Source organism: Eubalaena glacialis, chromosome X (assembly GCF_028564815.1).
Source record: "Eubalaena glacialis isolate mEubGla1 chromosome X, mEubGla1.1.hap2.+ XY, whole genome shotgun sequence".
Lineage (NCBI taxonomy): Eukaryota > Metazoa > Chordata > Mammalia > Artiodactyla > Balaenidae > Eubalaena > Eubalaena glacialis.
In genome coordinates this window covers 40306481-40332586 of record NC_083736.1, presented here as the reverse complement: position 1 = coordinate 40332586, position 26106 = coordinate 40306481, and the positions used below count along the sequence as shown (strand labels likewise).

The 26106-nt window shown below is 41.1% G+C and overlaps 1 protein-coding gene across 1 annotated transcript in view; it reads left to right on the top strand.

Moving 5' to 3' along the window:
* MAOB (monoamine oxidase B) overlaps nucleotides 1-23538 on the top strand; it is a 111291-nt gene extending 87753 nt beyond the window's left edge. Inside the window, exons 6-15 of the mRNA XM_061177825.1 lie at nucleotides 765-906; nucleotides 2141-2290; nucleotides 3288-3447; nucleotides 9276-9372; nucleotides 10406-10459; nucleotides 13021-13078; nucleotides 15624-15721; nucleotides 20770-20881; nucleotides 21447-21509; nucleotides 22546-23538. Coding sequence (XP_061033808.1) covers nucleotides 765-906; nucleotides 2141-2290; nucleotides 3288-3447; nucleotides 9276-9372; nucleotides 10406-10459; nucleotides 13021-13078; nucleotides 15624-15721; nucleotides 20770-20881; nucleotides 21447-21509; nucleotides 22546-22698 — 1087 coding nt within the window. The 3' untranslated portion in view covers nucleotides 22699-23538. The remainder of the gene's footprint in view (nucleotides 1-764; nucleotides 907-2140; nucleotides 2291-3287; nucleotides 3448-9275; nucleotides 9373-10405; nucleotides 10460-13020; nucleotides 13079-15623; nucleotides 15722-20769; nucleotides 20882-21446; nucleotides 21510-22545) is intronic.
* Nucleotides 23539-26106: the final 2568 nt, after the last annotated feature.

Genomic DNA, 26106 nt, shown 5'->3' with positions numbered 1-26106 from the left:
TCTGAGGGGACATTAGAATAAGTAGAGAAGGTACAGGATGAGATAGGAAAGGTAGGCATGGGCTAGATCACTTAGGACTTTGGAGGCCATGGTAAAAGATCTGAATCTTATTCTGGTTTTGATAGGATGCCACTGGAAACTTTTAAGCGAGGGAATGACATGACTTGATTTACACTATAGAAAGAGCACCACGGACGGGAGGGCAATAAAAAGCTTTTGGCTTCAAGTGTGGTAAATAGATATTCAGTGAGGACAAGTGGAACGAGAGAGACCAGTCTGGAGGAAATAATTCTAATCATCCTGGCAAGAGATGATGCCAATTTGGTGGTAATGAAGGTGGAGTGATGTGGTGAGAGACAACAGGACTTCCTGATGGATTGGATGGTGAGAGAGTGATGGAAAGAGAGAAATTAAGGTTGATTTCTGGAGTGTTGGCCTTAGCAAGTGGGTGAATGGTGATGCCTTCTACTGAGATGGGGATGCCTAGGAGAGTAGCAAGTGTGTGGAGAGCAGTCATGACAGCATAGCATATGGAATACATGCTGATTCTGAGCTAGGTCTTTTGATTAAGGGGAAAATATGTCTCCTATTCCCCAAATCTCTGATGTCATGTTTTATAATATTAGATTCTAGTGACAATTTTCTGCAACTTGCTAAATTGTGCTCCACTTAGCCAAGTAAGTTCACTGCTTGAATAATTTCCAGAGAATGAAGAAGATGCTCCCCTGCATTTGCCAGCTTTGCTCTTGTTTCTTCCTGAGCAGGTCTTCGAAGCGGCTTGCTACTCTCTTTGTGAACCTGTGTGTCACCGCAGAGACCCATGAGGTCTCCGCTCTCTGGTTCCTGTGGTATGTGAAGCAGTGTGGGGGCAGTGCCAGGATCATGTCAACAACCAATGGAGGGCAGGTACCCATTCATACCCCGACCGTTCAAACAGAAAACCACCACTGCCTAAATGAAAGATTGGCATCATCCTTCAATCATGAAAGGATGGAGCAGGAGGCAGGCTTGTGGCTTTTAGAGCTTAATCATAGCAGCTCAAAGTGACTTTTGAAAGGGACAGTCTGTTGTTAGGTACCCAGTGTGACAACCCAGTGGCCAATGTCATTTTAAAATTAGGCTTGTCTCCTTTTTTATGTACTTTTGCAACTTTCCGTTTGGATATACATCCGATGATTATTTGGTAAGTTTGTAAGAGACCAGCTGATGAACATAACTTGAGTACTTCTTGGAAAGCTGAACAAAAAAAGTCAGAAACGTATGTTCAGTTTAAAACACACGCACCACATGGAATTCATTCATTCATTCATTCATTCATTGCCTATTTCCTGAGCCCCAGCCTTGTGTAATGCGCTATGCTGGGCACAGTAGGAAATGGATTAGAGTTCTTAGGTAATCTCCTCGACGGTCATTTTCCTTTCCTTCCCTTCCTCTTCCTGCCCCCTCCTCCGCCTCATCACCCTCTTTCTTCTCCTTCTCCCCCTCCCTTCTCTTTCCCCTTCTCCGTGGCCTTCTTCCTAGACCTATTTGAAATAGTCTTTTTAAAAATTAACTGAACTGAAAATTGAGGAGAAGACAGTCAGCCCAGCTGTGTGCGCAATCACGCAGAACATTTGGAAGCTTTTGCAGGTGGGTGCAGTGAGGTGTAGTGGCCTCGGTGGCCACAGAAACGGCAGGTACCTGACCCAGGGTGAGACAGGCAGACCGCAGCAGGGAGTAAGCTGGCCTGGGGATGGGTGGGCCAGCAAGATTCTGAGACTGAGTAACAAGGAAACAGGAAACAGGCCTAGGTGTGCTCAGGCAAGCGGTGGCCCAGCAACTCAACCAAAGGATGCAGGTAGGACACAGGGCAGGGGTCTCGGCCAGGCAGGTGGGACATGGGAGTCCGGCTGAGGATGTCCAGCTGAGTTTGGAGCCTGGGAGTCCATCAGAACATAGCCTGGAAGCCTCGAAAACCTGTAGTTTTGTTGAAAGCCAGCAATCATTGGTTAGAAAACAATGGTGAAAGACACTACCCACAACGGCCACATGAAATTGTTTACCTCACACAGTAAAGATATGTGAGGAAAACTAGCAACTTAGCAATTTATATCCATTCCTATATTTCCTACCCACCTCTTGGGTCCTTTTTGCTTTCCAGGAGAGGAAATTTGTGGGTGGATCTGGTCAAGTGAGTGAGCGGATAATGGACCTCCTTGGGGACCGAGTGAAGCTGGAGAGGCCTGTGATCCACATTGACCAGACAGGAGAAAATGTCCTTGTGGAGACCCTAAACCACGAGGTGTATGAGGTAACCAAGAGCCTTAAACCAGAGAGAAGAGACCAGAGTCCCATAGATAACCAGAGCTTAAATAAAGCCAATAATATTCTAGACTTCGTAGACAATGCCTTTGCCAAAAGCGAAAAAGCTACCTCTATCTGAAAGAAAGGAGAACAGAACCATAATATTTGGGGGTGAGGGGGGAGATTTACAAAACACATATTATCAACCCTCTGTATTGGGCTCCTACATAATTAGAAAATCAAAGAAAATATTTATTTGATAAATACCAAGTGCCTCCTATGTGCCAGGCATTATTCTAGGAGTTGGGAACATAGCAGTGAACAAAACAGATAAAATTGTCTGCCTTCATGTGGCTTACATTCTAGTAAAGGAGAAAAGTTGTAATCAGGTATATAGTTAAAATATAGACTATGCCAAATAGTAATGAGTACTGTGGAAAAAACCAAGCAGGGAAGGGGGAGAGGGTGTGCCAGAAGGTGAGGTGGGACGACTGGTCATGCAATTTTAAATAAGGTCATCAAGGAAGACCTCACTCAGAAGGTGATGTTTGAGCACAGAACCCAAGGAGATGAGGAATTGAGCCAGGTGGCTCTCTGGGGAATAGTTTTTCAGGTAGACTGAAACAGCGAGTGCAAAGGCCCTGAGGAAAGAGCAAGCCTGGCATGTTGAAGTAACAGCAAGGTAGTCAAAATGGTGGAATTAAGAGGATTGAGGGGAAGAGTAACAGAAGATGAGATCAGAGATGTGACAGGGGTTCCTTTCATGTATGACCTTGAAAGTGACTGTAAGGAACTTAGCTTTGACTCCAAGTGTGATGGGAAGTCATTGGAGGTTTTGAGCTAGGGAACAACAAGAGTTCATTTTGATTCTAACAAGTTTGATTCTTCTAGTTTCTCTTTTAAGGAGAGATTGAGTGGGGGACGAGGGTAAATGAGGGAGAAACATTAGAAAAAGAGCAAAAACAACCCACCAGCAATGTTTAACCACGCCGTTTTTCTTCCAGGCTAAGTATGTGGTTAGCGCTATTCCTCCTGTTCTGGGCATGAAGATTCATTTCAATCCCCCTCTGCCAATGATGAGAAACCAGCTGATCACTCGTGTGCCTTTGGGTTCAGTCATCAAGTGCATAGTTTATTATAAAGAGCCCTTCTGGAGGAATAAGGGTGAGTACTTTTCTTTGCTTAAAAGGTCCAAGAAACTTGGTGCAAAGTCACGCATTTGCGTGTAACTGTTTTTCTTAGAATTCGGACGTAAAGCGTTCATCCAGGTTCTAAGGTCAGTTCCATCGAGTAAAGTACATTGGCACACACTCATGCAATTAAGTTCCCTTAGAATATGATCAACTCTTTTCATAATTCAGTATAAAGTTTACTAATCCTTTCACAAAATCTTGTGAAAATAGGTTATTAACATTTTCTGATACAGGTTTTTAAAGTATGAGTTTATAGAGCCGTTCACAAAGGTGGGGATTCTGAAAATTTCCAGGCAATTTCTCACTAGTGTCAAGATTCTACTATATGAAATTAAATTCATTTATGCATTCCTATATATTCAATAAGTGTGTGGCTCTACTGGATAGAACATTACAGGGATGCCCAGTAAAGTACTAGATTCTGCAACGATGGAAATGTTCCAGAGCGGCTCTGTCCAGGACAGCAGCCACTAGCCACGTGTGTGGGTATCAAACACTTGAAATGTAGCTAGTGAGACTGAGGACCTGAATTTTTCAATTTTATTTCATTTTAATTGCTTTAAAGTCAAATATAAAAAGCCACACATGGCTATTTCATTTTAATAGCTTTAAATTCCAATGTAAAAAAGCCACGCATGGCTACTATATTGGACAGCACAATGCTAGAGTCTTATCACATTGACTCTCATCACAGCTCCTTTTCTTCCAAGAGGAGTCCACGTAAGAACCGTCAGTACCTGGGACTGAGGGCAAAGGGAAGGATGGACTGAAATGAGGAGCTAGATTGCAGAAGGGAGAGGAAGGATGTGCTGGAGGCAAAGGGGGAAAGTTTCATATTCTTACCTTAGGGCGGTTCTTCCTGTATCTACCCCTTTCCACCACATTGCAGCCTCCTGATTCTCCCCCTTTGCAGGAAATTCTGTTTAGGACTGTTATTGGATTGGTGCATCAGTTGAACAAGTAATCTATCTTTCACAAAGGACGGTGCAGTGACCCACCATGGAGAGCTTGCTGGTGCTAAGCTGCTTCCTCTCGTGGTCCAGGCCACCCGTTTTAGACAGCTGGTTGCTGGCAAGCGGATAAGGTTTAGGACCGTGGAATGGAGATTTTTTTTTTTCTCTTAATGACTCAGAAGGCCTTTGTTTATGGAGAGAATCTCTAGCTTTCCATTCCTGTCTGCAGACCTTTATCTTAGGTCTGCAATGTGCCAGGCAAGTTCATTGTTAAGTACTAGTATCAAAAAGAAAACCCAAGATGCAAACCATTATATATAGAATGAGTAAACAACAAGGTCCTACTGTATAGCACAGGGAACTATATTCAGTATTCTGTGACAAACCATAATGGAAAAGAATATGAAAAAGAATAGATATATATGTATAACTGAATCACTGTGCTGTATGGCAGAAATTAACCCAACATTGTAAATCAACTACACTTCAATAAAATAAATTTAAAAAAAAAACAAAGAAAACCCAAGTTCTTCATCCTCAAGAAGAGGCTGGGTCTGACTCGGTCCTTATTGGTAATGAGCCTTGAGTTACACTTTAAAAAATGACTGTCGACATGAGAGCCACTTCAAAGCATTTTCAGTTTCTTTTGAGAAATTGAATGTGTTTCCTCAGCCAACCACTATTGAGCACCTATTGTATGACAGGCGCTGTGCTAGGCATTGGGAATTCAAAGGCATGTTTCCTTGCCCAGAAAATCCAGACTTGGGAGGAAGCCAGTCTTGTAAACTGATAATTGCATTACAATGTATTGAGTTCACTGTTGGTGTTACCTAGCCTATTATAGAAACACAGGGGAGGGCTCCAAGACTCACGTCCAATATCATTCCTGTTACATCGATAAGCAATTCAATAATAATATTTTGAAGGATTCTATAAGGGAATGAAATCTGAGGAAGTTAACTCTTGTAAGAAGGTCTTTGCTTTGCGTCAGACTTTCAATGCCATCCCTAAAGGCACTGTGATTAATGAGTAATACAAAAGCACAGGGAATATGAGTTAACCAGATTCAAAGGGGGTGATTTTTGCAGCCCCAAACAGCCTAGCACAGTGACTGGCACATATGAGGCACTCAGCAATCAATCAATCAGTCAAGATTACTGTTTGTTTGTTTTATAAGTACAGCGTGGTTTGGACTATTAAAGACAAGGTAACTTTTTGCCTTTTGATACAGGTAGCCCTAGCCAGTTCTTGCTGGCTTGTAGAATGATTGTCCCAGGAAATGCTTTCCAGTTTCTTAAGTGTGTAATATCTTTGTGAGTTTACAAGGAGGGGCCCCCTCTTCTTTGCTGGTCTCCCACCAAATCATCCTAAGCTCAGCCACCCTCACCATCAGCACCCTGCCCTCCCGGGGTCCCTGCAGGGGCAGGGGGTGCATCACAGCCACCTTAGCTTTGCCTCCCATCCCCACTTACCTGGAGAGAGCAGGCTCTTGCCAAAGCCTTATATCTTTCAGTATCCCTCGCTTTTGCTCATCTACACCATTTCTATTTTCCCTTAAATCTAAATGATTTCAACTGAAGTTTAAAATAACAGAAGCAGTACCTGCTTTTAAAAAAAAATTACAGAAGTGAACTTATTCACTATAAAACTTTCAAAAAATAAAAGTGTATGAAAAATGTCCCTCTCCAATTGCCCCTCCCCTTAGGGAACCACTGTTAAAAATGTAAGTTGTTTGTCCTTGGAGATTTATTGTAGGCACAGGTAATATTTTCAATATATTGTAGCTATATATTGAAATGTATATATACTTTAAATGTATATTAAAGAATATGCATAACATTTATATGCAAATACAATTTTAAATAAATGTTATATACTTTCCCCAAACCATTTTCTTAAAAAAACATAATACACGTTATACTGAAATTTGCTCTTTCCTATTAATGGTATGCCACAGACATTTCTCCACATCAGTGCATTTAAATCTACCTCATTTCAACAGCTGAATAAACAGTATTTCATTGTATGGCTCTATCAAAATGTACCCGATAGGTATGCTGATGATAGACATTTCGATTGCTTCCAAGTTTTTGCTATTATACGCTATGCTACAATAAACAGCTTCCTTCATATTGCTCTGAAGATTTGAATAGGAACATTTCCTTTTGATAAATTTGTAAAAGTGCAGTTACGAAGTCAATTGACTTGGGTAGACCAGCTAATAATATTTTTAACTTTCTGCCAATCAGTAGGGGAAAATGTCCCATTTATCTATAATTTGTAAGTTTCATCATTAATAAGGCTTCAGGGCTGTGTGAAATCATTTTGTAGATTATCTATTTATCCTGTGCTTATTAATTTTTTTTCTGTATGTGTTGCAAATATTTTCTCCCAGGGTACCAGTTTTTAAAAATTTTTTTTATGATGGTTTCATTCTCCTATGAAATATATCTACATTCGGCTTTTCTGGACCAACAATTCTTTTCCACTGATTTTTGTCACTGGGCTCCAAATATTTTTTATAGCCCTATATATAAAAAATTAAACATCAGCTACCACTGAATATATTTATTCCTAAATTATGTACATGGACCACTGGAAAAAAGTGTATTGTTTTTATTATAAAATATACAAGAGTAGTCATTTTTGAAAACCTGGAATTGAAAAATAAGAATTTCTAATATCTTTCTCCACTATCCAGATGTGCAATCTAGGTGTGCACACCCCACTTTGGAGAACACAGATTTATATTCTCTAATCCTTTGGCAGCACTGTACTATCTTAATCCCTGTGGCTTTATAATATGTTTGATATCTGGTAGGATATTCTCTCTTCATTATTTTTCCTGTAATTTTGTCCTTGGTAAATGTCAGTTATTCTTCCAGATGAATGTGATGGTCTTTTCAGAACTCCTCCTTCCACACTTGACACTCAAAAAGCTTCTCCTGAATTATTTTATTCTGAATAGTCCTCTTTGTTACCTCCCATAGGTACAATATCTTCTCTTTTCTCCTTGAGAATGTTACTTGCCACTTTGGGGGAAGTTTCTTCTACTCTTTGTCTTTTTTTCCTGAGAGTTCCTTTTTGTTTGTTAGTTTGTTTCTGCTTTTGTCTTTGCTTCTTTTGTTAAAGAATTTTGTTCAATGTCTAGATGTCCTTGAATGGCCCTTCCTTTTTAAGAGTGAGTCTGAACCAAGCTAACTGGAAGTCCCATGTGCATGGGCAGAGCTCCTGAGCTTTCTACCTACAAATGATAGAACTGCTGCTGACGCCACATGGTTTGTTCTGGCACGAACAGGACTCTTCCCTCTGCCCCTTGTTCCTTCACTTCTGCCCAGTGCACATGCATGCATGGTGCAGAGGCCAACTTTGTGCTGTGAAGGACGTGTCCAAGGAGCCCCTCCACCCAGAAAGCAGGGCCTCCACCCCAGCCAGCCTGGTGTCCTGCATGATCCCTCTGTCCGGTCCAGCAGAACCCCAAGTGACCCGTGTGCCCTTGCTCTTTTCTCTTATCACATCCTGTCCTCTTTCTTGTCTTCTTATAACAAGGTGATTCCTTAACTATTTCTGTTGTATTCTTAAATCTTCTTAAATTCTTCGACAAACTTTAAACATTTCTCCTTCCCCTATTTCAGTTTTTCTCAATGTTTTTCTTAGCCCCAGTACACCTGAGGGGCATGCAAGTACCCCTCAATCCAGTGGCTGACTAGGACATTGATTCTCATGGATGCAAAGTGGGGAGAGTCGTGGGGGGAGAGAGAGAGAGAAGCAAGTGCAGGTCAAAAAGCCTACAGGTGTGTCTGCTCCCACACAGGTCGGGACAGTGCATACCCTCCAAGTTCTTTCTCTGTTCTTTTTTCCAAATTTTGAAACCCACTCATTGGATTTTCTATACAACATTAGTTCCCAGGTCTTCCACCATAATTTTGTTCGAACAACCTCAATTTGCAAGTAAATGATGGAGCAAGAGGAGTGGTACACTGTAGTAGGATCTTATTATAACATTTCAAATTCTGCCCTGACATTTTCACCATTGCTCTGTTGTATTCTTTTGTTGAAATTACACATATTTTGTTCAGGAGGGGAATGAGAGAAGCACTTTTGTGCAGAATGAGCTGAAATTGTTTTCCAAGTTGTTCCGGAGGTCCTGTTTGCAATGAGGGTTTGGGACTCTGTGCGTTTTATTTTATTATTTTTTTTTCGATATCCAGCAAAGATATCTTTTTTCTTTTTATTTATTTATTTTTATTGGAGTATAGTTGCTTTACAGTGGTGTGTTAGTTTCTGCTGTACAACAAAGTGAATCAGCTATGTGTATACATATATCCCCTCCCTTTTAAGGAGGAGGGTGGAAAAGTGGAGGGACTCTGTGCATTTTAGTCATCTGTGTCCTCTCTGCCCTGTCTCTAGATAATCAAGAACTAGTTAGCATCGAATAAGTGGCTCCTCATAAAAGGTGAATGTTCAGTCCCTTCTATTTTACAGTAATAGACTAGCATTTCTTTAACACATCTTTGGTTTTATCTGATTTCCTGTGAAAGAGGAAAGAGGGGCACACATATTAACAGCAAGGAAAACAAGATTTCATTAAATGTTGGCCTGGATTAATTCATAATATCACGTTGCTTCTTTGCAGAGAGGGGCTTACCGTTTGAGTTTTTCACCAAATGTTGGCTCCTTAGCCTTCCTTTTGACATCAGCTTGGTTTGACTTTGTATATTTAGGATATAATATCTTATTTTCGGCCTTTGGGCTTCTCAAGTTGAAAAATGTGTGCTTCATTGTAACTGCTAAGGGTAGCTTGATAGGGTGATGAATGCCTTTTTCCATTTTGCTCTTCTCCAAGATTACTGTGGAAGCATGATTATCGAAGGAGAGGAAGCTCCAGTTGCCTACACATTGGATGATACCAAACCTGATGGCAGCTATGCCGCCATAATAGGGTAAGGCATGCTTATGGTGGTGTGATGATCTCCCATGTTGACAACGTATTCCTATACTGTTAATAAATGTGCCCCAAACTTTGTTCAATAATTTTTTTCCCAACGTCACTCTTCTCCAAATTCAGCAGTAGGAAAAATCTTATTGCTTTTTAAGAAATAATGTCTTCGAACAAATTAATATTTAGAAAGGAATTAGAATACCAATAACATTTGAAAATTTGTTGTACTAGTTTTCTGCTTCATGTTTAACACTGGGGGTAGATATATTCTGGTAAGCTATCTTTTGTGAAAACATGATAGGAAGATTTGACTTAGGGTGTTTCACTGAGAGGGCTTCTTGTGGAGGCTGTGTAGGCATCCATGGTATTTACATGGGATGCTGAGATTTTCCAGGTGCCACTAGAGAGGAGCCAAGACCAGCCCAGTTCTCAGCTTGGCAGGGAAGAGTAGCACAGATGGGGATGTCATGGGCGGTGGTTACCTGGAGCAGCCAAAATTGAGATGGGTCTTAGGATCTGTATGAGTTTATTTCAGAGAGCCAAGGGCCAAAACAGGGAGATCAAAGCTAGTTGGTAATTTGAAGGCAATCGTAGGGCTAGAAATGGAGGCGGATTCTAAAAGGCTGGGCACTAGGGAGATACCATCTTGAAGACAGAACCAAAGAGAAAGGGCTGGATGAAAATGGAAAGTCTCAGACACATCTTAGATAGACCTTTGAGACCCAGGGCATATTCTTATTGAACATCAGCCTTGCAGGGGGAGATGGGTCAGTCATGGTATTATCCCAGGCAAAAATTATGACCAGTCATCTGTTTTGAGTCCCTTGAATCCCTAAAACTAGAAGGTGCCTTTTAGTGTCAGGAATGTAACTGGGAAATAGTTAAAACATGGAACATAAAATTATATAGTGTATGATTTGTTTCTTCTGGTTCACTTTTAACTTGTACACTAGGCACATGTGTAGCTATAGAAATGAGGCCAGGATGAAAGCAGCCATTGATTTCCCCTCCTTTTTCTTGTTTGTATGTTTTAGATTTATTCTTGCCCACAAAGCCAGAAAACTGACCCGTCTTACCAAAGAGGAAAGGTAGGGGGAAAAAAGTACCTCTTCTTTCTTCCCTCCCTCTCTCTCTCCTTCCCTCACTTCCTCTGCCCCTCTCTCCCTTCCTGCCCCCCTCTGTACTCCGTCTCCCTTTCTTTCCTCCTTCTTTTCTTCTTTCTACCCACTTTCAACTTTGCTTAACTTTTAAACTTAAAGACTGCTTAATATACTATGTGTATTCCCAACACAACATGTCTGTTACGTTCATTATGAGGGTCTTGTATAAAGGCACAATGCTGATAACTGAAGAACCAAGCATTCGAAATAATATTTATTGAGTTTATCGTACATAAGATACCATGCAAGGAGCTATGGAGAATACAAAAATGGATATAGCCCAGGAGCTGAAATTTTACTTGGGGAGGAGATAACCAGGTAGACAAATGACCGCATTGCAGGGCAGTCTGCCGTACCTCCTGCATGAATGATGCATAACTATTACAGATTATAGGTACAGAAGGACTAGTTTCTCTGGAGGTGACAACTTCTTTCAGCAATTAGTATTCACCACTACCAATTATTTATTCCCACACCACCACTGATAACATATTTACCAACTAAGAGCCCCTGAATTACGTTATGACTATTGCCATCACTGTGCTTGGCCAGGGCTATGGAAGTCTGACTGACCCACTCACTAAAAAAATGTCCCCACTAGAATATTAACATCCACGAAGGTAGGAAGTTTTGTCTGGTGGGTTCACTGCTGGATCTCCAGTGCCTAGAACAGTGCCTGGGACAGATCTTTTCCCAATTTGTCTTTTGATCATATTTATGGCTTATCCATTTTATACTATAATAAAAGTTTAACTTTTTATAAAGTTAAGTTGATCAGTTTTAAAATCATTGCTTCCAAATGGTCTATCATGCATAGGAAAGACTTTCCCATTCCAAGGTTATGTTTTAAATGACCCTTTTTCCATTACTTTTCTGGTTTCATCTATTATGTGTAAATCTTTGATCCTTCTGAAATATATTTTGGTGTAAGAAGTCACATAGGAGTCCAACTTTGTTTCTTTCATGGGTAGCCATTTGTCCCAGTGCCATTTTATTGAATAATCTTTTTGTCATGGATTTAGAATACCCACCTTTATGATTCTAAATTCCCTTATGTATTTGATTCCATTCCTGAATTTAATTTTCTTTACTCTGTCTGACTGTTCCTCTGCTTGTGCCAAACTAGTCCATTTATGTAAAAACAAATTAGAAAGAAACAAAGAAGGAAAAAAATCAGAGAGAGAGAGAGTGAGAGAGATGGTGGAGGGGGAGAAAGAAGGAAGGAAGGATGGAAGGAAAGAGGGATGGAAGAGAGGGAAGAAGGGCGGGGAAATTAGGCATTTTCATATACTTTTGTTTGTAGAAAGAGCTCCTGGGTTTAAAATAATAATAGGGATTTCCCTGGTGGTGCAGTGGTTAAGAATCCGCCTGCCAAAGCAGGGGGCACGGGTTTGAGCCCTGGTCCGGGAAGATCCCACATGCCGCGGAGCAACTAAGCCCGTGAGCCACAACTACCGAAGCCCACGCGCCGCAACTACTGAAGCCGGCGCGCCGCAACTACTGAAGCCCGCGCGCCTAGAGCTCGTGCTCCGCAACAAGAGAAGCCACTGCAATGAGAAGCCTGCGCACAGCAACAAAGACCCAATGCAGCCAAAAGTAAATAAATAATTTTTAAAAAATACACTTAAAAAAAATAAAAAATAAAATAATAATAACAATAATACTTTTGAAATCATTGGCCTAACTCTAAATCACCTGTAAGATCCCCTTTAACAATACTATTCTATAAAAATCAGAATGGAAATAAGTCTAATCTCATACCTTAACTGACTAATTATAACTTTTGGCTTACATCCAATTCCCCCATAAGACTAAACTTCTTAAGAGCTACCATTTATTGAGCATTTATTACGTATGTACCAGTTATTGAGCTGGGAACTTTATATGCTCTATATCAGTGGTTCTCAAACATAATCACCTGGAAGGTTTGTGAAAACACAGTTGCCACCACTGCTGTTTCTGAGTTAGAAGGTCTGGGATGAGGTCTGAGAATTTGCATTTCTAAGAAGTTCCCGGGTGATGCAGCCACTGTTGCTGGTCCTGAGACCACCTTGTTTTACCATCATTAGTGAAAAAAATCAGGTGAGTTTGTTGATAAAACTAAAGGTCAGAGAGTTTAAGTAACCTGCTCAAGACCTCATAGCATGGAAGAGGCAGAAGCAGAATTCATGTCTCAGTCCTCCCAGAATCTCCGGTGCTTAGGAAATTGACAGCAGGTACACAATGTTTTCTTGAATGAATGAACAAATTGCTGTGTGCCCCCAGTGATGCAGGCAATGCATCACTTTCTTTTCTTTAAAACTATTTGTGACCTCACAGATTTAAGATATTGGAACTAGAACAAGGTGCCTTGTTTTGAAAAATTAAAATGAAATGTCAAGTGGAAGCAATAGCTCAGAATCTTTTTGAATGATGGGAATCATAGGTACATCTTTGACTTTTTCTTCCTTCTTCATTTTCACTTATTTTTTCCCCCTCTCTTCCCATAGGTTGAAGAAACTTTGTGACCTCTATGCAAAAGTTCTGGGCTCACAAGAAGCTTTGCACGTAAGGCTTCCCAACCCTTCCCTAAGGGAGAGAGATCGTGCTTTGTTGTCAGGGGGCTAGCAGGGATGGGCTTGTGCAAGTAGGGCTCTAGAGCTCATGTTTTCCCTGATCTATTCTCAGAGGAGTCGGCACCAGAGTTGGTAAACTTACGAGTTGTCCCAGAGAGTATGGGCCCTGGCTGTGCTAGTGGCAGCTTAGGGACCCTGCAACACTGATGTGTTTTAGGTGGTGCTACCCTTGTCCCTGAGTTCAGAGCTCTTCCTGTAGCAGGGAAGACATGCTGATTGGCTCAAGGTGAGCCCTGTCAGCTGAGTTTCCTAGACATCTTGGCAGGTAGCCTGAGGAAGCTGTGATCTTCAAATTCAAAGTAGTTCCCTTCCCCACTGGGTGGTTAAAGGTGGGATGGGATGGGTAGGGAGGCAGTGCGGTAGGGGCATTTGGTGATAGTCAAAGGGCCCAAAATGCCCATAACCAGTAGCCATAACGACCTCCTTCATCAATATTTAAAACAATGAACCGACATTCTCGTTCCATTCACCAGACTGCTGGGTTTTTAATGTTTTGACATGGATTACATCACCTTTTGAAAGCTATTATTAAATCCAGTTATCCGTGCAGCACTTGAAGACAATGGAAAAGGATGTCCAAATGAGCAGTTAAAGCATGAGAAAAATCTAATAAAGGGGCTAAGAATGTTTAACTTGTTAAGCCTCTTAAATCCAAATCTCAGCAGTGCACGCCATGACCTAGTTGAACAGCTACATGGCTTCATCTTATCCCTCAAACGCTTACTTTGCTCACTTTGCAGTGGCTTGCTTCCTCCTAGTCAAGTTGTTGTGGCTTTTGAATTTGTCATTTTTGTTCATCCTCTTAAAGCAAGAGTTACTTGTTACAGGTGAAACACATGCTCTTGAAGGTTTGGGGGATTCCTCCTCAGTAAATGAACAAGAATGATGAATTGATTGGTTTGGAGAGAAACATAATAATAATGAAGAATGTGGTTTGTTTCATTTTTTGCTTTCATATACCATGTAACAAGTTTAAATATAAGCATAGCCTCTGGGCACAAGTGTAATATGAGTGAGGTAGCAAGACCCAAAGTATATACACATTAAAAATTAATCCTACCACAGCTGCTAAAATTGACTGGTCTTTCTGTTTAAATATTCGGTTCAAGATATTTCTCCCTGGTAGATACTCAAGCTTTTTTGAAGTTATGTTCTGAGACTCCCTCAGGCTGAGGCAGTGCAGAACTGAAGATTCTCCGACAACCTGTGAGATGGTTGTCCAGGCAACCCCAGTGGGAGGGGAAAGCAATTGTGCTCAAGTTCCCAAAAAGTTGATCATTTTTAATATGGGAAAGTCTCTTTTCCTAAGAAGAATGTGGATGATTAATTGCTGGTGATAAAAATGAGTTGGTCCTGGGAATTCCTGGCAGTCCAGTGGTTAGGACTCCGAGCTCTCACTGCTGAGGGACCGGGTTCAATCCCTGGTAGGGGAACTAAGATCCCACAAGCCACAAGGCGCGGCCAAAAAAAAAAAAAGAAAAAAACGAGTTGGTCCTGCTGTTGTTTGCTCTTGGCATAGAGATGGGCACTTGCTTTGGTGTCTGTCCTGGGAGCAAGGAAAGGTGAAAGATGAAATCTGATCGGCTGGCTGGAGACAGCCAGAGAAGGATGCTCACGAGATGGTTGTTACCCTCAGATGCAGAGAGGGAAGAGGGCCGGGCCTGAGGCATCAGAGCAACTTACACCCCTCAGACAGGGCCTCGTGCTTTGTAAATAGGATTCGTTACAAATGACTATCCGAAGTCCCAAGTGTGACTGCAAATTTTTAAAACAAAACATCTTTTCCAAATCTATTTTTATGCTCACATTTTTCTCTTAAGACTTGCCATGTTGATTTATCTTTTCAAAATAATACCTAATGATAACACTTATGTTTAGTTATTGTAATAAAGAGCTTGAACTTTGCAAAATCTCAGCTAATGTTTTGCCTGTTCACGGCAAAAACATATTTTTCAGACCAATAGTTGCCTGCATCGCCATCAACAGAAGTGCCTACATCCCATGAAAACATTAATTCGTCTGTTCTAGCTCCTGTTAACAAAGTTGACTTGCATGAAGAACATGAATCTGGTCATTCTTTTTCCTTAACAGGCATGCTTTTCTACTTTTTTCATCCTCCTTACTCCAGTAAGCATAAATCCCTTTTTAAACTTGTCTTGAAACCATTAGGCACTAAAAACTTCTTAATACGTAAGGCCAATTTAAACATAGAGCTAGACAATTGCAGCTTATGAACAGTACCTGGGACATGAATGAACCAAGTGAGAAAACTTTCTAAGTCAGAATTTCTTAGAAGTCTATTACCAAGGACATTTACCTGCCCGAAGTCCTATCTCTAAAAACATTGGCATAATAAGGCTCTATTTCAGACAAATACTGATTCTCCAATATGAAACCTACTGGACTGTGTTTGATTGATTCGAGACTAGATTGCTTCCTTTGAGTCTCCTTTGAGTTTTTGTCACTCTACCTTGCAGCCGGTGCACTATGAAGAGAAGAACTGGTGCGAGGAGCAGTACTCCGGGGGCTGCTACACGACCTACTTCCCCCCTGGGATCATGACTCAATATGGAAGGTAGAGTAAAAGTGGGATCAGTTCTAACTGAAATTCCCTGAATCTGAGTCCATAACTCTAAGAAGGTTCGTGTAGCTCTTCTCCCCTGTTCCTTGTAAATGCTGAAAAAAAAAATCCCCAAATCCCCAATTTCCTTTGGATCTTGTGAATCTAATGAAGTCATTATAATTCTGCATCATGGTGGTGCCCTTGACTCTTAATTCCTCTGAAGGAGCAATCCCAATCAATAGAGCCAAAGAAGGTGGCAGCATAAGGATAGGAATTTAGATAGAGGGTTCACTTATATTGTCAGAAGAAGTGTCTTTATACTGAGTTTAGGGCTCAGTGGAACTTCCTCAATGGGCACTGTATAAGTGCCAACATGGGTACAGCATTATAAAAGCAAATTGTGTTCTAGACTGGGGGTAAAGGGACTTGGGTTCCACCCCCTGATTCTACCAGTAACCAACTTTGTCATCCTGGACAGGTCACTTCTCCTCTCTGGACCTCACTTTCCTTAGCAGGTGTATGAGAAAGCACAAGATGGCATACAGTAGACAAGAATCAGTATGTTAATAGGAGCATAAGTTATTTTTAACATCTTCATTGAGATATAATTCACATACCATACAATTCACCCATTCGAAGTGTATAATTCAATGGCTTTTAGCATTTACAGTGTTGTGCAGCCAAGTATGACTCATTGGTGTTTAGTTCATTGTATTAGATGACAACAACAAGGTATGAATTAATAATATAGTAGTAATTATTATGACCATCAAAGTAATACTAAACGAAGCAATCATTTAATGCCAAGAGCTCAATCTAAACAAAATAGGAAATGTAGAGTAATGAGTAAAAGACTGAGTATGCAACACAAAAAAGGTGTTAGTAAATGTAAATGACTAATCAATCTGTTTGTGAAAACCAGTCAAAGAAGGATTAAAACCTGCTTGTGAGAGGATACATAATGGCTTTGGTGAGCACTTTCCTCATCTTCCTGAAGATGGCAAAATATCATCTATGAGATCATTCAGAGGGTGCCACCTGATTAGCTACTGGTCATTAAGTTAATTTTTGGATATGCTGATTGTAGAATATGTCAATAGTAATTGTTTCATTCAGCACTTATTGGCTAAGTGCCAACTATTTGCCAAGCACTCTGCTGAAAACTTCAATATATAGGCAGACCTCGAAGATATTGTGAGTTCAGTTCCAGACTACTGCAATAAAGCGAGTCACACAAAATTATTTTCTTTTTGGTTGCCCAGTGCGTATAAAAGTTATGTTTACATTATACTGTAGTCTGTTGAGTGTGCAAGAGCATTATGTCTAAAAAAATGTACATATCTTAATTAAAAAATACTTTGTTGCTAAGAAATGCTAAGCATCATCTGACAAGGCAGGGTTGCCACAAACCTTCAATTCGTGAAAAAAAAAAATGCAATATTTGCGAAGCGCAATAAAGCAAAGCACAACAAAACAAAGTTTGCCTGTACCAAGATAAGCCCTCCCTGCTGTAAAGGAGCTGACGGTGTTAGGAGCTAGGGTAGGGACGGGGAGAGGAGAGAATATCAAACATTGACTCAAACATACTATGGTAAGTACTCTAAGAATAGAGGGCCATAAAAATGCCATGGGGACCCAGGGAGGGATGGGCTAGCCTTACCTAGAGAAAGCTGAGAAGGCTTCATAATACACATACCACCTGAGGATTGTAGAAGGCAGAGAAAGGCTACTGGGGAATGTATTCTAGGCAGACGGAACCATATGAGCAAACGCTTCCTACAGGAATCTAACAAGTTCTTGGAATGTCTGGGGAAAAGTTACACGGCTGGGCCCTATGGGTGATTTTGAGGATAGAATAGAGAGTAAGAAAGGCAGATAGGATCCTTTGCTTCATAAAACACATTTAGGAATACAAAACTTAACCTCTCAACAGAGAAAGACCATCAGTTTTGTGATGTGATATGATTAGATTTCTGACCACGGAGTAGCTAGTTTCATGCTCAATACCATAAGGAGTGTCAGGAAAATGCCTTTGGAGCAATGGGGTCAGTGGGGGGCGGGGCGGGGGGGGGAAGGGCACTCACCTGCACTAGCCTGACCCTGACCACATGAAAGAAGCAAGATAAACCCCATCATATCAGGCATTTGTGGTGACATGGCAGCACCCTCCTTCATCTTTATTCCTTCTCAGGGCCATGTTTCAGGCTTCATGTGACTAGCTTCAATTTGGAGGATAGAAACTGAGGCAGAGCATATCTTAGTGACATACCTCTGAATCCAAGCAAGGACAACTGGCCCGCAGGGATTCCCTTGACCTTTCAGGTCCATGACATTTGGGATACTGCAAGGAATTTTATCTTCATGGCCTAGAAAGTACACAGTAAATGTTCCGCTTCCAAATGGAAGACAGAGGACAGTATTGACAGTACAACTCTAGTAAAAAAATAAACTCAGGTTTCTTAAGGTTTTTTACTTTAAGAAATGTGTGCTGATTTCTTAGACTGAAATATTGGGTTGGGTTTTTCTGTAAGATGTTATGAAAACCCGAATGAACTTTTTGGCCAACCCAATACTTTAGTGATTAAGTGGTAAAACACATAAGGAAATATTTTACTCCACCCAGCCACAAGAAGTATACATGGAAATATCCTATAGTGTCTATTCCCTCACCTGCACGAGAAACGGCAGGGATTTTTCTTCCCAGTTTTGGGGCTTTCTTTTTCCCCAAAGGAAGAAGATTTCCACATGACAAGTGGAGGGAAGATATCTTTGCCTGTTTGAAATAAATTCTTGGTTTTCACATTTTTACATTCCAGTAGTCAACATGATTAATTCTCTAAGCCTTTATTCTCTCTTCTAATATTTAATTCTAGGATTTGGCCAGGCCTCCCAGAGGTTTCCAATTTGGGTTCTGTCTGTTTGAAAACAGTGATTCATGTGGTGAAAGCAGCACTGTTTGATGAACATGGAAAAAGCAAAATTACCTTCTCTGGCCGGGAACCCTTCCTGAATACGCTTAGGCTCTCCAGCCCATGCTGGCTATGAATAATTCCAGATTATGCTATGTATTATTATCGGCATTCTAGTATTCTATAATATCTTCTATTCTCCTCCCCTTTTTTTGCTTGATGGCGACAATAAGGGTAGGTGAAGGAAAACCCACCAATTCAAGCGAACTCGTTTGGTTTTCTGTAAAAAGCCCAGTGGTGTGCAGTGTTGACTAAGACAGAGCCTGGATGTTAGCTCTGGACATCCACATCCATTATCAGTAATATAATGGAAACCTGGAATAGGATGAATAATGACATGTTGATGGCGCTTCCCTTATGGTATTTTTGTCAGGGTAACAACAAACTGCCCCTTGTAGAAACTAAGTGCTGTGACACTCTGTCCTTTTGTGTAGCATATGGGCATTCTTTGTTAACTAGTGATGATGATGATACACTAGGAAAAGTATATAGCATAAAGACAGAGACTTTGACATCTGGTCGACCTAGTTCAAATCCTAGCTCTGCAATTTTCTAGCAAGTGGGTCTTGGCAAGTCAGCACACATTTCTCTAAGCCTCAGTTTCCTCACGTGTAAAATGGGATAATGGATAATTGTAGCTATGCCATGGCGTTCTTTAAAAAGATTAAAAAAATAATTCAATAGAGGGAGGATGTATAACCAAGTGGTTAAGACTGTGGGCTCTGGAGTCAGATGACCTGGATTCAAATACCGGCTCTGCTACTTACTAGCTATGACCTAGAGTAAATTACTTTGTCTTTGTTGCTGGTTAGATTCCCCAGCAAAGCAGACTCTGAAGCAAAGATGAGCATATAGGATATGTACTAGGGAGAGCCTAGGCATCAACATCTGTGGAAGGGAGAGGAAGGAAGCAGGAGTGGGCAGAGAGAGAAGTTGGGTTTCTCCCAGTGAAGTTCCAGTGAAGACTTCAGCTGACCCTTCAGGGAGCTGTAGGACTAAGATGGCCCTTCAGAAATGTCCCAAGTTGGGGCGAGGGGTCAGGTTTTTATAGCCCTATGATGATCAGTCACTGGATGCAATTGCTGCTGGAAGGAGGCATGACCTTGAACCAGGCAATTTTCTTTAGTGGAGGCAATTGCCAAAGAGGGCTGACATCAGAAGGCCATCTTCCTGCAGCACTTCCAGCACCTGGGAATAAGTCCTTCATGTTTTTTTTTTTTTTTTCACTATATGATTCCATTTATATAAAATACTAGAAAATACAAACTAATCTATAGAGACAGAAAGCAGATCAGTGGTTGACTGGGGAGGGGGGCCTGGAATGGGCCAAGAGCAGAGAGGAACAGCAAGGTCCTTCATTTTTGAAGGGAGGTCTAGGCAGGGCACCACAGTGTCCACCACAGCCTCTGTACCTCCATATTCTCACCTGCAAAATGGGGGTTATAATCGTACTGACCTCATATGGTTGTGGTAAAGATTACTGCACTTAGAAGAGTGTTTGGCGCCCCCCAAAATGTTAACTGTTATAATTTAATGCAGTGAAACTCTTCACACTGGTAGAGCTAAGTGCTCAAGGAATGGTGGTTTTGGAGCCACAGTCATACTCACAGATTTGTTAAATGTTACTAATAGAAAAGGTTTTTAAAATTACTGGATCATGCCCGTTAGGAGATGGGGAAGCCAGAGCTCAGTGAGAGGAAGTGATTTGCCAGGTTCACTGGTGGAATGACCAGGTGGGAAACTGGGGGCACGTGTCCCCTCGCTCAAAGTTGGTGAACCAGCTATCCATGACTGGGCACATACAGTCCCTCACTTTACGTATGTGAAGCAAATACTTATTTTACCTCCATTGATGTCAGTCCCTTTACCTGTAAGCTCTTGGTGCAGGAGTGAACTTTGGCTTTTAGTCCATTTTGTCTGTGACAAAGATCGTGTAAGAACTGGAGGAACTCATGAACATTATTCCAAAATTGCCAATGGACTTCCTGACATTTAGAGTCTGAGGAGACGGACCAGCCTTGGTCTTTGTGGGAAGGCTCTCCCCTGGCTCTCTGAGACTGACCGCTTTTATCTCTTTGCTTTGCTTTCAAGGGTTCTACGCCAGCCCGTGGGCAGGATTTACTTCGCAGGCACGGAGACTGCTACACACTGGAGTGGCTACATGGAGGGGGCTGTGGAAGCCGGGGAGAGAGCAGCCCGAGAGGTAAGGCCTGGGGTCACGGGCTGTGGGGAAGGAAGCAACTCATGGGCCTGACAAACAGGTTAAATATGTCTGAGATGCTGGAAGCCAATTCCCCATGAACCCCCATCTGAAGATCAGTGAAACACCTTTTTAACAGTAGTCTCAGGTGAAATGAACACCTTAACCCAAAAGTAACAATGAGTCCAAGGTAAAAAGAGTCCATGGGGCAAAAGATCACCATGGCTATACTTGAGAGATAACCTAGGTCTAATATTATAGAACCAAACATGTTTACACTAGGATTCAGAATTCATTTATATATTTTTCGACAGTTCCTCTGATCTCATCCCTATTAAGGCGTGTTCACAGCTATTAAAATTTATGGTGAGTCTAATGGTTGGACCTTCTTATGCTATAGATGGAAGACCTTTTGGATCTTTTCAAAGGTTCAGTGGACTACACTGGCTTTTACCCTGGTGTTTTTGATGGATATCCCAAAAGACATTGTTAGTCCTTTATTTAAAGAGCAGATTAGGAGAAAGTTGGTGTCCTTTTTGTTATTCACCAAGATGCGCTTTCTTTTCAGATCCTGCATGCCATGGGAAAGATCCCAGAGGATGAAATCTGGCAGCCCGAACCAGAGTCTATGGTAGGTTATATTTTATATCATGAATTTAAATCTCTTTCCTCTAAAAACAATTACTTGCGAATAGAACACACTTGTATATATTCACAGACCTTCCCCTAAGTGATTCAACCCATGAATGTTTAAAGAGATGCCACGGGTTAGGGCAGAGGTGAGGGATTTAGAAGAACTTTGATAAATTTGCAGCTGCCCCATGCCTTGCAGATTATTAGGAAAAAATTAATTATTTTTTGGTCGGATGAGACATTACTCGGAGAGTTCTAGACTTATTAAGAACTCAATAAGTGTCTGTTGAATAAATCTCTAACCTGGTGATAGGGGGGAGGAAATGAAAGGAAGATATGTCAGTGTCCCCTGTCTGGGGACAAAGGAGTGGAATGAAATGGAGCAGATTCAGGTTAAAAATGCATTTTCAATATACCTATCATTTTGTAATAAAACCCCAGGAAATTTTCCTGCCTGGAAGGAAGTACACACATCATAGAGGACAAGGGTCCAAAAGGTCAAAGTTATTCGTCTGTCAAGTGTAAGGTTAAAAACAGTAGCCTGGCCACTCCAAAGTCATTCTCTTAGTGCTTCTGTCAGAGATGGGACTGAGGAGTGAGTGGACCACAGATTCATCCGCTCAGCAAATATTTATTGTGCACCTGCTTTGCATCAGCCGCTGGGATAATGGTACAGCAGTGCTTTCAGAGCTCAGCATGTGGTGGGGAGAACAGATGATAACAAAAAAGCCCACGTGCCATGAAGATGACACACTGAGAATGTAAAAAGAGGGGGTCATCTTAGTTTGGGGACACTGGCAAGGCTCCCGGAGGAAGTGAGGTATAAACTGAGACTTGAAGTTAGTGGTCAGAATTAGTTAAGTAAAGGGCTCGGTGGGGAAGGGGGAATGAATGTTCTGAGCAAAGGGAATGCGATGTTTCATGGTCTAGAGGTTGGCAAGTGTGAGTCACGTTCGGAGAACTGGAAGAAATACAGACTTTCTGGAGCAAAGTGCATAAGCCCTGTACTGACACCAAATATTCTCTGAACCCAGGATGTCCCTGCGAAGCCCATTACCACCACCTTCTTGGAGAGACATTTGCCCTCCGTGCCCGGCCTGCTGAGGCTGATTGGATTGACCACCATCTTGTCAGCAACTGCTCTTGGCTACCTGGCCCACAAAAGGGGGCTACTTGTGCGGGTCTAAAGAGAGGGCATCTGTAAGCATACCCTCTTCTGCTTCTATTTGGTGTGTGGGTTTGGGGAAGGAGTTGTAACAAAGTTCCATGAAGACACAAAGAATGTAGAGTGAAGTGGGGAGCATGACGATAAGTCAGACTTCCGACCACAAACACAATATCGCTTTCTCCATTTTGATCCCTGTGTATTGTCTAGTACCTAGCTTAGCACTCTGTGTCACCCATTTCCAAGTTCACTGGTCTCAGAATCTTTACAGTAGTTAAACAGGCTTGTTAAAGGTCCTTGCTATCCTACAGTGTACATTGCCCAGGCACAAAAACTAGCTTTTTCCTACCTCTGTGGCTTTGTGCTTGTCCTTCCTCTTACCTGTAAGGTCCACATCTTCCAAGATCTCTGCATTTGTCCTTAGAATCCTGTATTGTTACAGCTGGAAGAACTTAGATACCACCTTGTCCTTACTTGCTATTTTAGAGTTGAGCAAACTGAAGCCAAGAGAGGTGGGACTTCATTGCCCAAGGTCCACAGTAAGCCACTGATATTTTGTTGACTAGAACACAGGTCCATTGCTTTATCCCATTTCCCAGGATGAATTTCCCAATCACCCTCTCTACTCCCTGCCATGGTCGCTGATCGTGTCCCCTTGTGTGGGTTTACTCTGTACTAAGTTGTTTTGTGCTACTCAGTATATTTCCTTAAGTCTTACTGTCTTGGGCCGTGTGTCTTCAGCTCATTTTAATTTTTTTGAGGGTAGAAGTCTTGTCTTTTCTTCCTCTTGTATCCTCCCTTGTATCTGGATACGAAGGTTAGTACACATTTGGGTAATTAAAAATAAAGTTGATTGACCAGATGTCTGTTGCCTTTTCTTTTTGGGTAATGACTTTCAAGGGTTTTGACAAATCAAATCAAGATCCAGTATTAGGTATATAATTGTGGCTTAAAAGCACTGAGTCAAAATTTCCTTGAAGCTCAGATGATGCATGCATTTGGATTGTGTGATCCATCATGGGTGGTGTCTATGTGAGCACTTGGTAAATGATTTATAATGATATCATAAGGATGCTAAAAGACACAGCTCCTTGCTTTCACCCCCTCTGCTCCTGAAAAAAGGCTGTCAAAATAATTGAAATATTAATAAGTAAGATGCTTTAACTATTAAGACAATTATAATATTTCAGTTGACCTTTCATATTCCTTATCAGTGCAAAGCTTTTTACTAGGTACACTCATTAATTTAAAACCATAGTTCCACAGTCCATTAAATCCTATTTGAACTACTTTTTAAATGAGATCATCATTTCAAAGTATTCATACCTCTCAACTCCCAAGATCAGTTTTTATCAGGATATATATATATATTTTAACATCTTTATTGGAGTATAATTACTTTACATTGTTGTGTTAGTTTCTGCTGTATAACAAAGTGAATCAGCTATACGTATACATATATCCCCATATCCCCTCCCTCTTGCGTCTCCCTCCCACCTTCCCTATCCCACCCCTCTAGGTGGACACAAAGCACCTAGCTGATCTCCCTGTGCTATGCGGCTGCTTCCCACTAGCTATCTATTTTACATTTGGTAGTGTATATATGTCCATGCCACTCTCTCACTTCATCCCAGCTTACCCTTCCCCCTCCCTGTGTCCTCAAGTCCATTCTCTATGTCTGCGTCTTTATTCCTGTCCTGCCCCTAGGTTCATCAGAACCTTTTTTTTTTTCTATTCCATATATATGTGTTAGCATACGGTATTTGTTTTTCTCTTTCTGACTTACTTCACTCTGTATGACAGTCTCTAGGTCCATCCACCTCACTACAAATAACTCAACTTCGTTTCTTTTTATGGCTGAATAATATTCCATTGTATATATGTGCCACATCTTCTTTATCAGGATATATTTTAAATCCATAAATGACCATTCTCACATGCCCCTTTAGAAAATGAAGGTTGTTTTTCTTAGCATAAATGAAATTTAAGAAATCTCCCAGGATTAATCAATAATAGTATAGTTTCCAGTTTTTACAGTGACATTTAGCTTCGTGAATTTGTAGGAACTTTAGAGACTAAATGAGGAGATTAAAGAATCCACTAAGACTTCTGTAACCATTTTGGTTTTGGGATCTGTCTAGAAATATAATGTATTTGGCCTAGGAGTGTCTTCTTGAGGATGCTCCCCTCGGAAACAGTCCCGCCCACCCTGAGAGTCGTCATACTACTAACTCCAGCACATACATTAAGAAAGAGTCAAATAAGGAATTACCTTCTCCAGGAATCTCCTGGACCACTCAGTGTTCTCCCAGTGTTACACGCCTAGACCTCTTGTCCTGCACTTACCCTATGATATTGCAATTGTGCCATCTTGTTAAATTACGTGATTTGAGGTGCCAAGTTACATTCGATATTAGTTACCAGGGTAAATCCTGAGATGATAGGCAAAAATGGGAAACTTTAAATGAAAGACCTAAAAACCAGTTTCTTGTCTGATGAAACCCCTCACCAGTTTTGAGCGTATGAAAAGAGTGGAGAGGGTTTAAAAAAATTTTTATTTAAATATAGTTGATTTACAATGTTGTGTTAGTTTCAGACGTACAGCAAAGTGATTCAGTTATACATATATATATATATATTCTTTTTTTACATTCTCTTCCATTATAGGTTATTACAAGATATTGAGTATATGTCAAATCTAAAAAATGATACAAATGAACTATTTTACAAAACAGAAATAGACTCACAGACGTAGAACACAAACTTATGGTTACTAAAGGGGAAAGGGGGAGAGGGATAAATTAGGAGTTTGGGATTAAAATATACACACTACTATATATAAAGTAGATAACCAATAAGGACTTACTGTATAGCACAGGGAGGGATTTTGAAGGGGTAGACTCGTGAAGAAGTCTCTTTAGAGAGCTGCCGTGCTTTGAGTCCAACCCACCCCAAAAGGGAGGGCCAGGGTTTTACTTTCTCATCTGAAGTCTTAAGAGAGGGGCTTCAAGGAGACCCCCTTCGAGAGCTTGAGACACCCCAGAGGAATCTAAAGCCTTGGCTTCTGTTCAAGATGCTTCCGACTTGAGAGTGAGGGAATGCTAAGACTGCCAGAAAACAGAAGCTGAATGGAGATCAAAATTGACTAACCAGACAATCCTATATTACCTACTCTTTTTAAAAACAATGTATCTGTGCCCTCGTTTGCAGAGAGCTAATTTTCATTTTTCTTCATACTCATTTTCAAAGTTTCAACTGCCTTCTTGACTATATTTTAGTTGAGGTAGCTCTAATAACTGGTTGGATCTGGTTTTCTCTTGGGTAGGTGATGAGTCTCAAGCAGTGATTCTCAGCTGAGGGTACACATCAGAATTACTGGGGTGCTTTGGAAAGACCCACATGTCTAAGCTTTACATGGAGAGTTTAATTT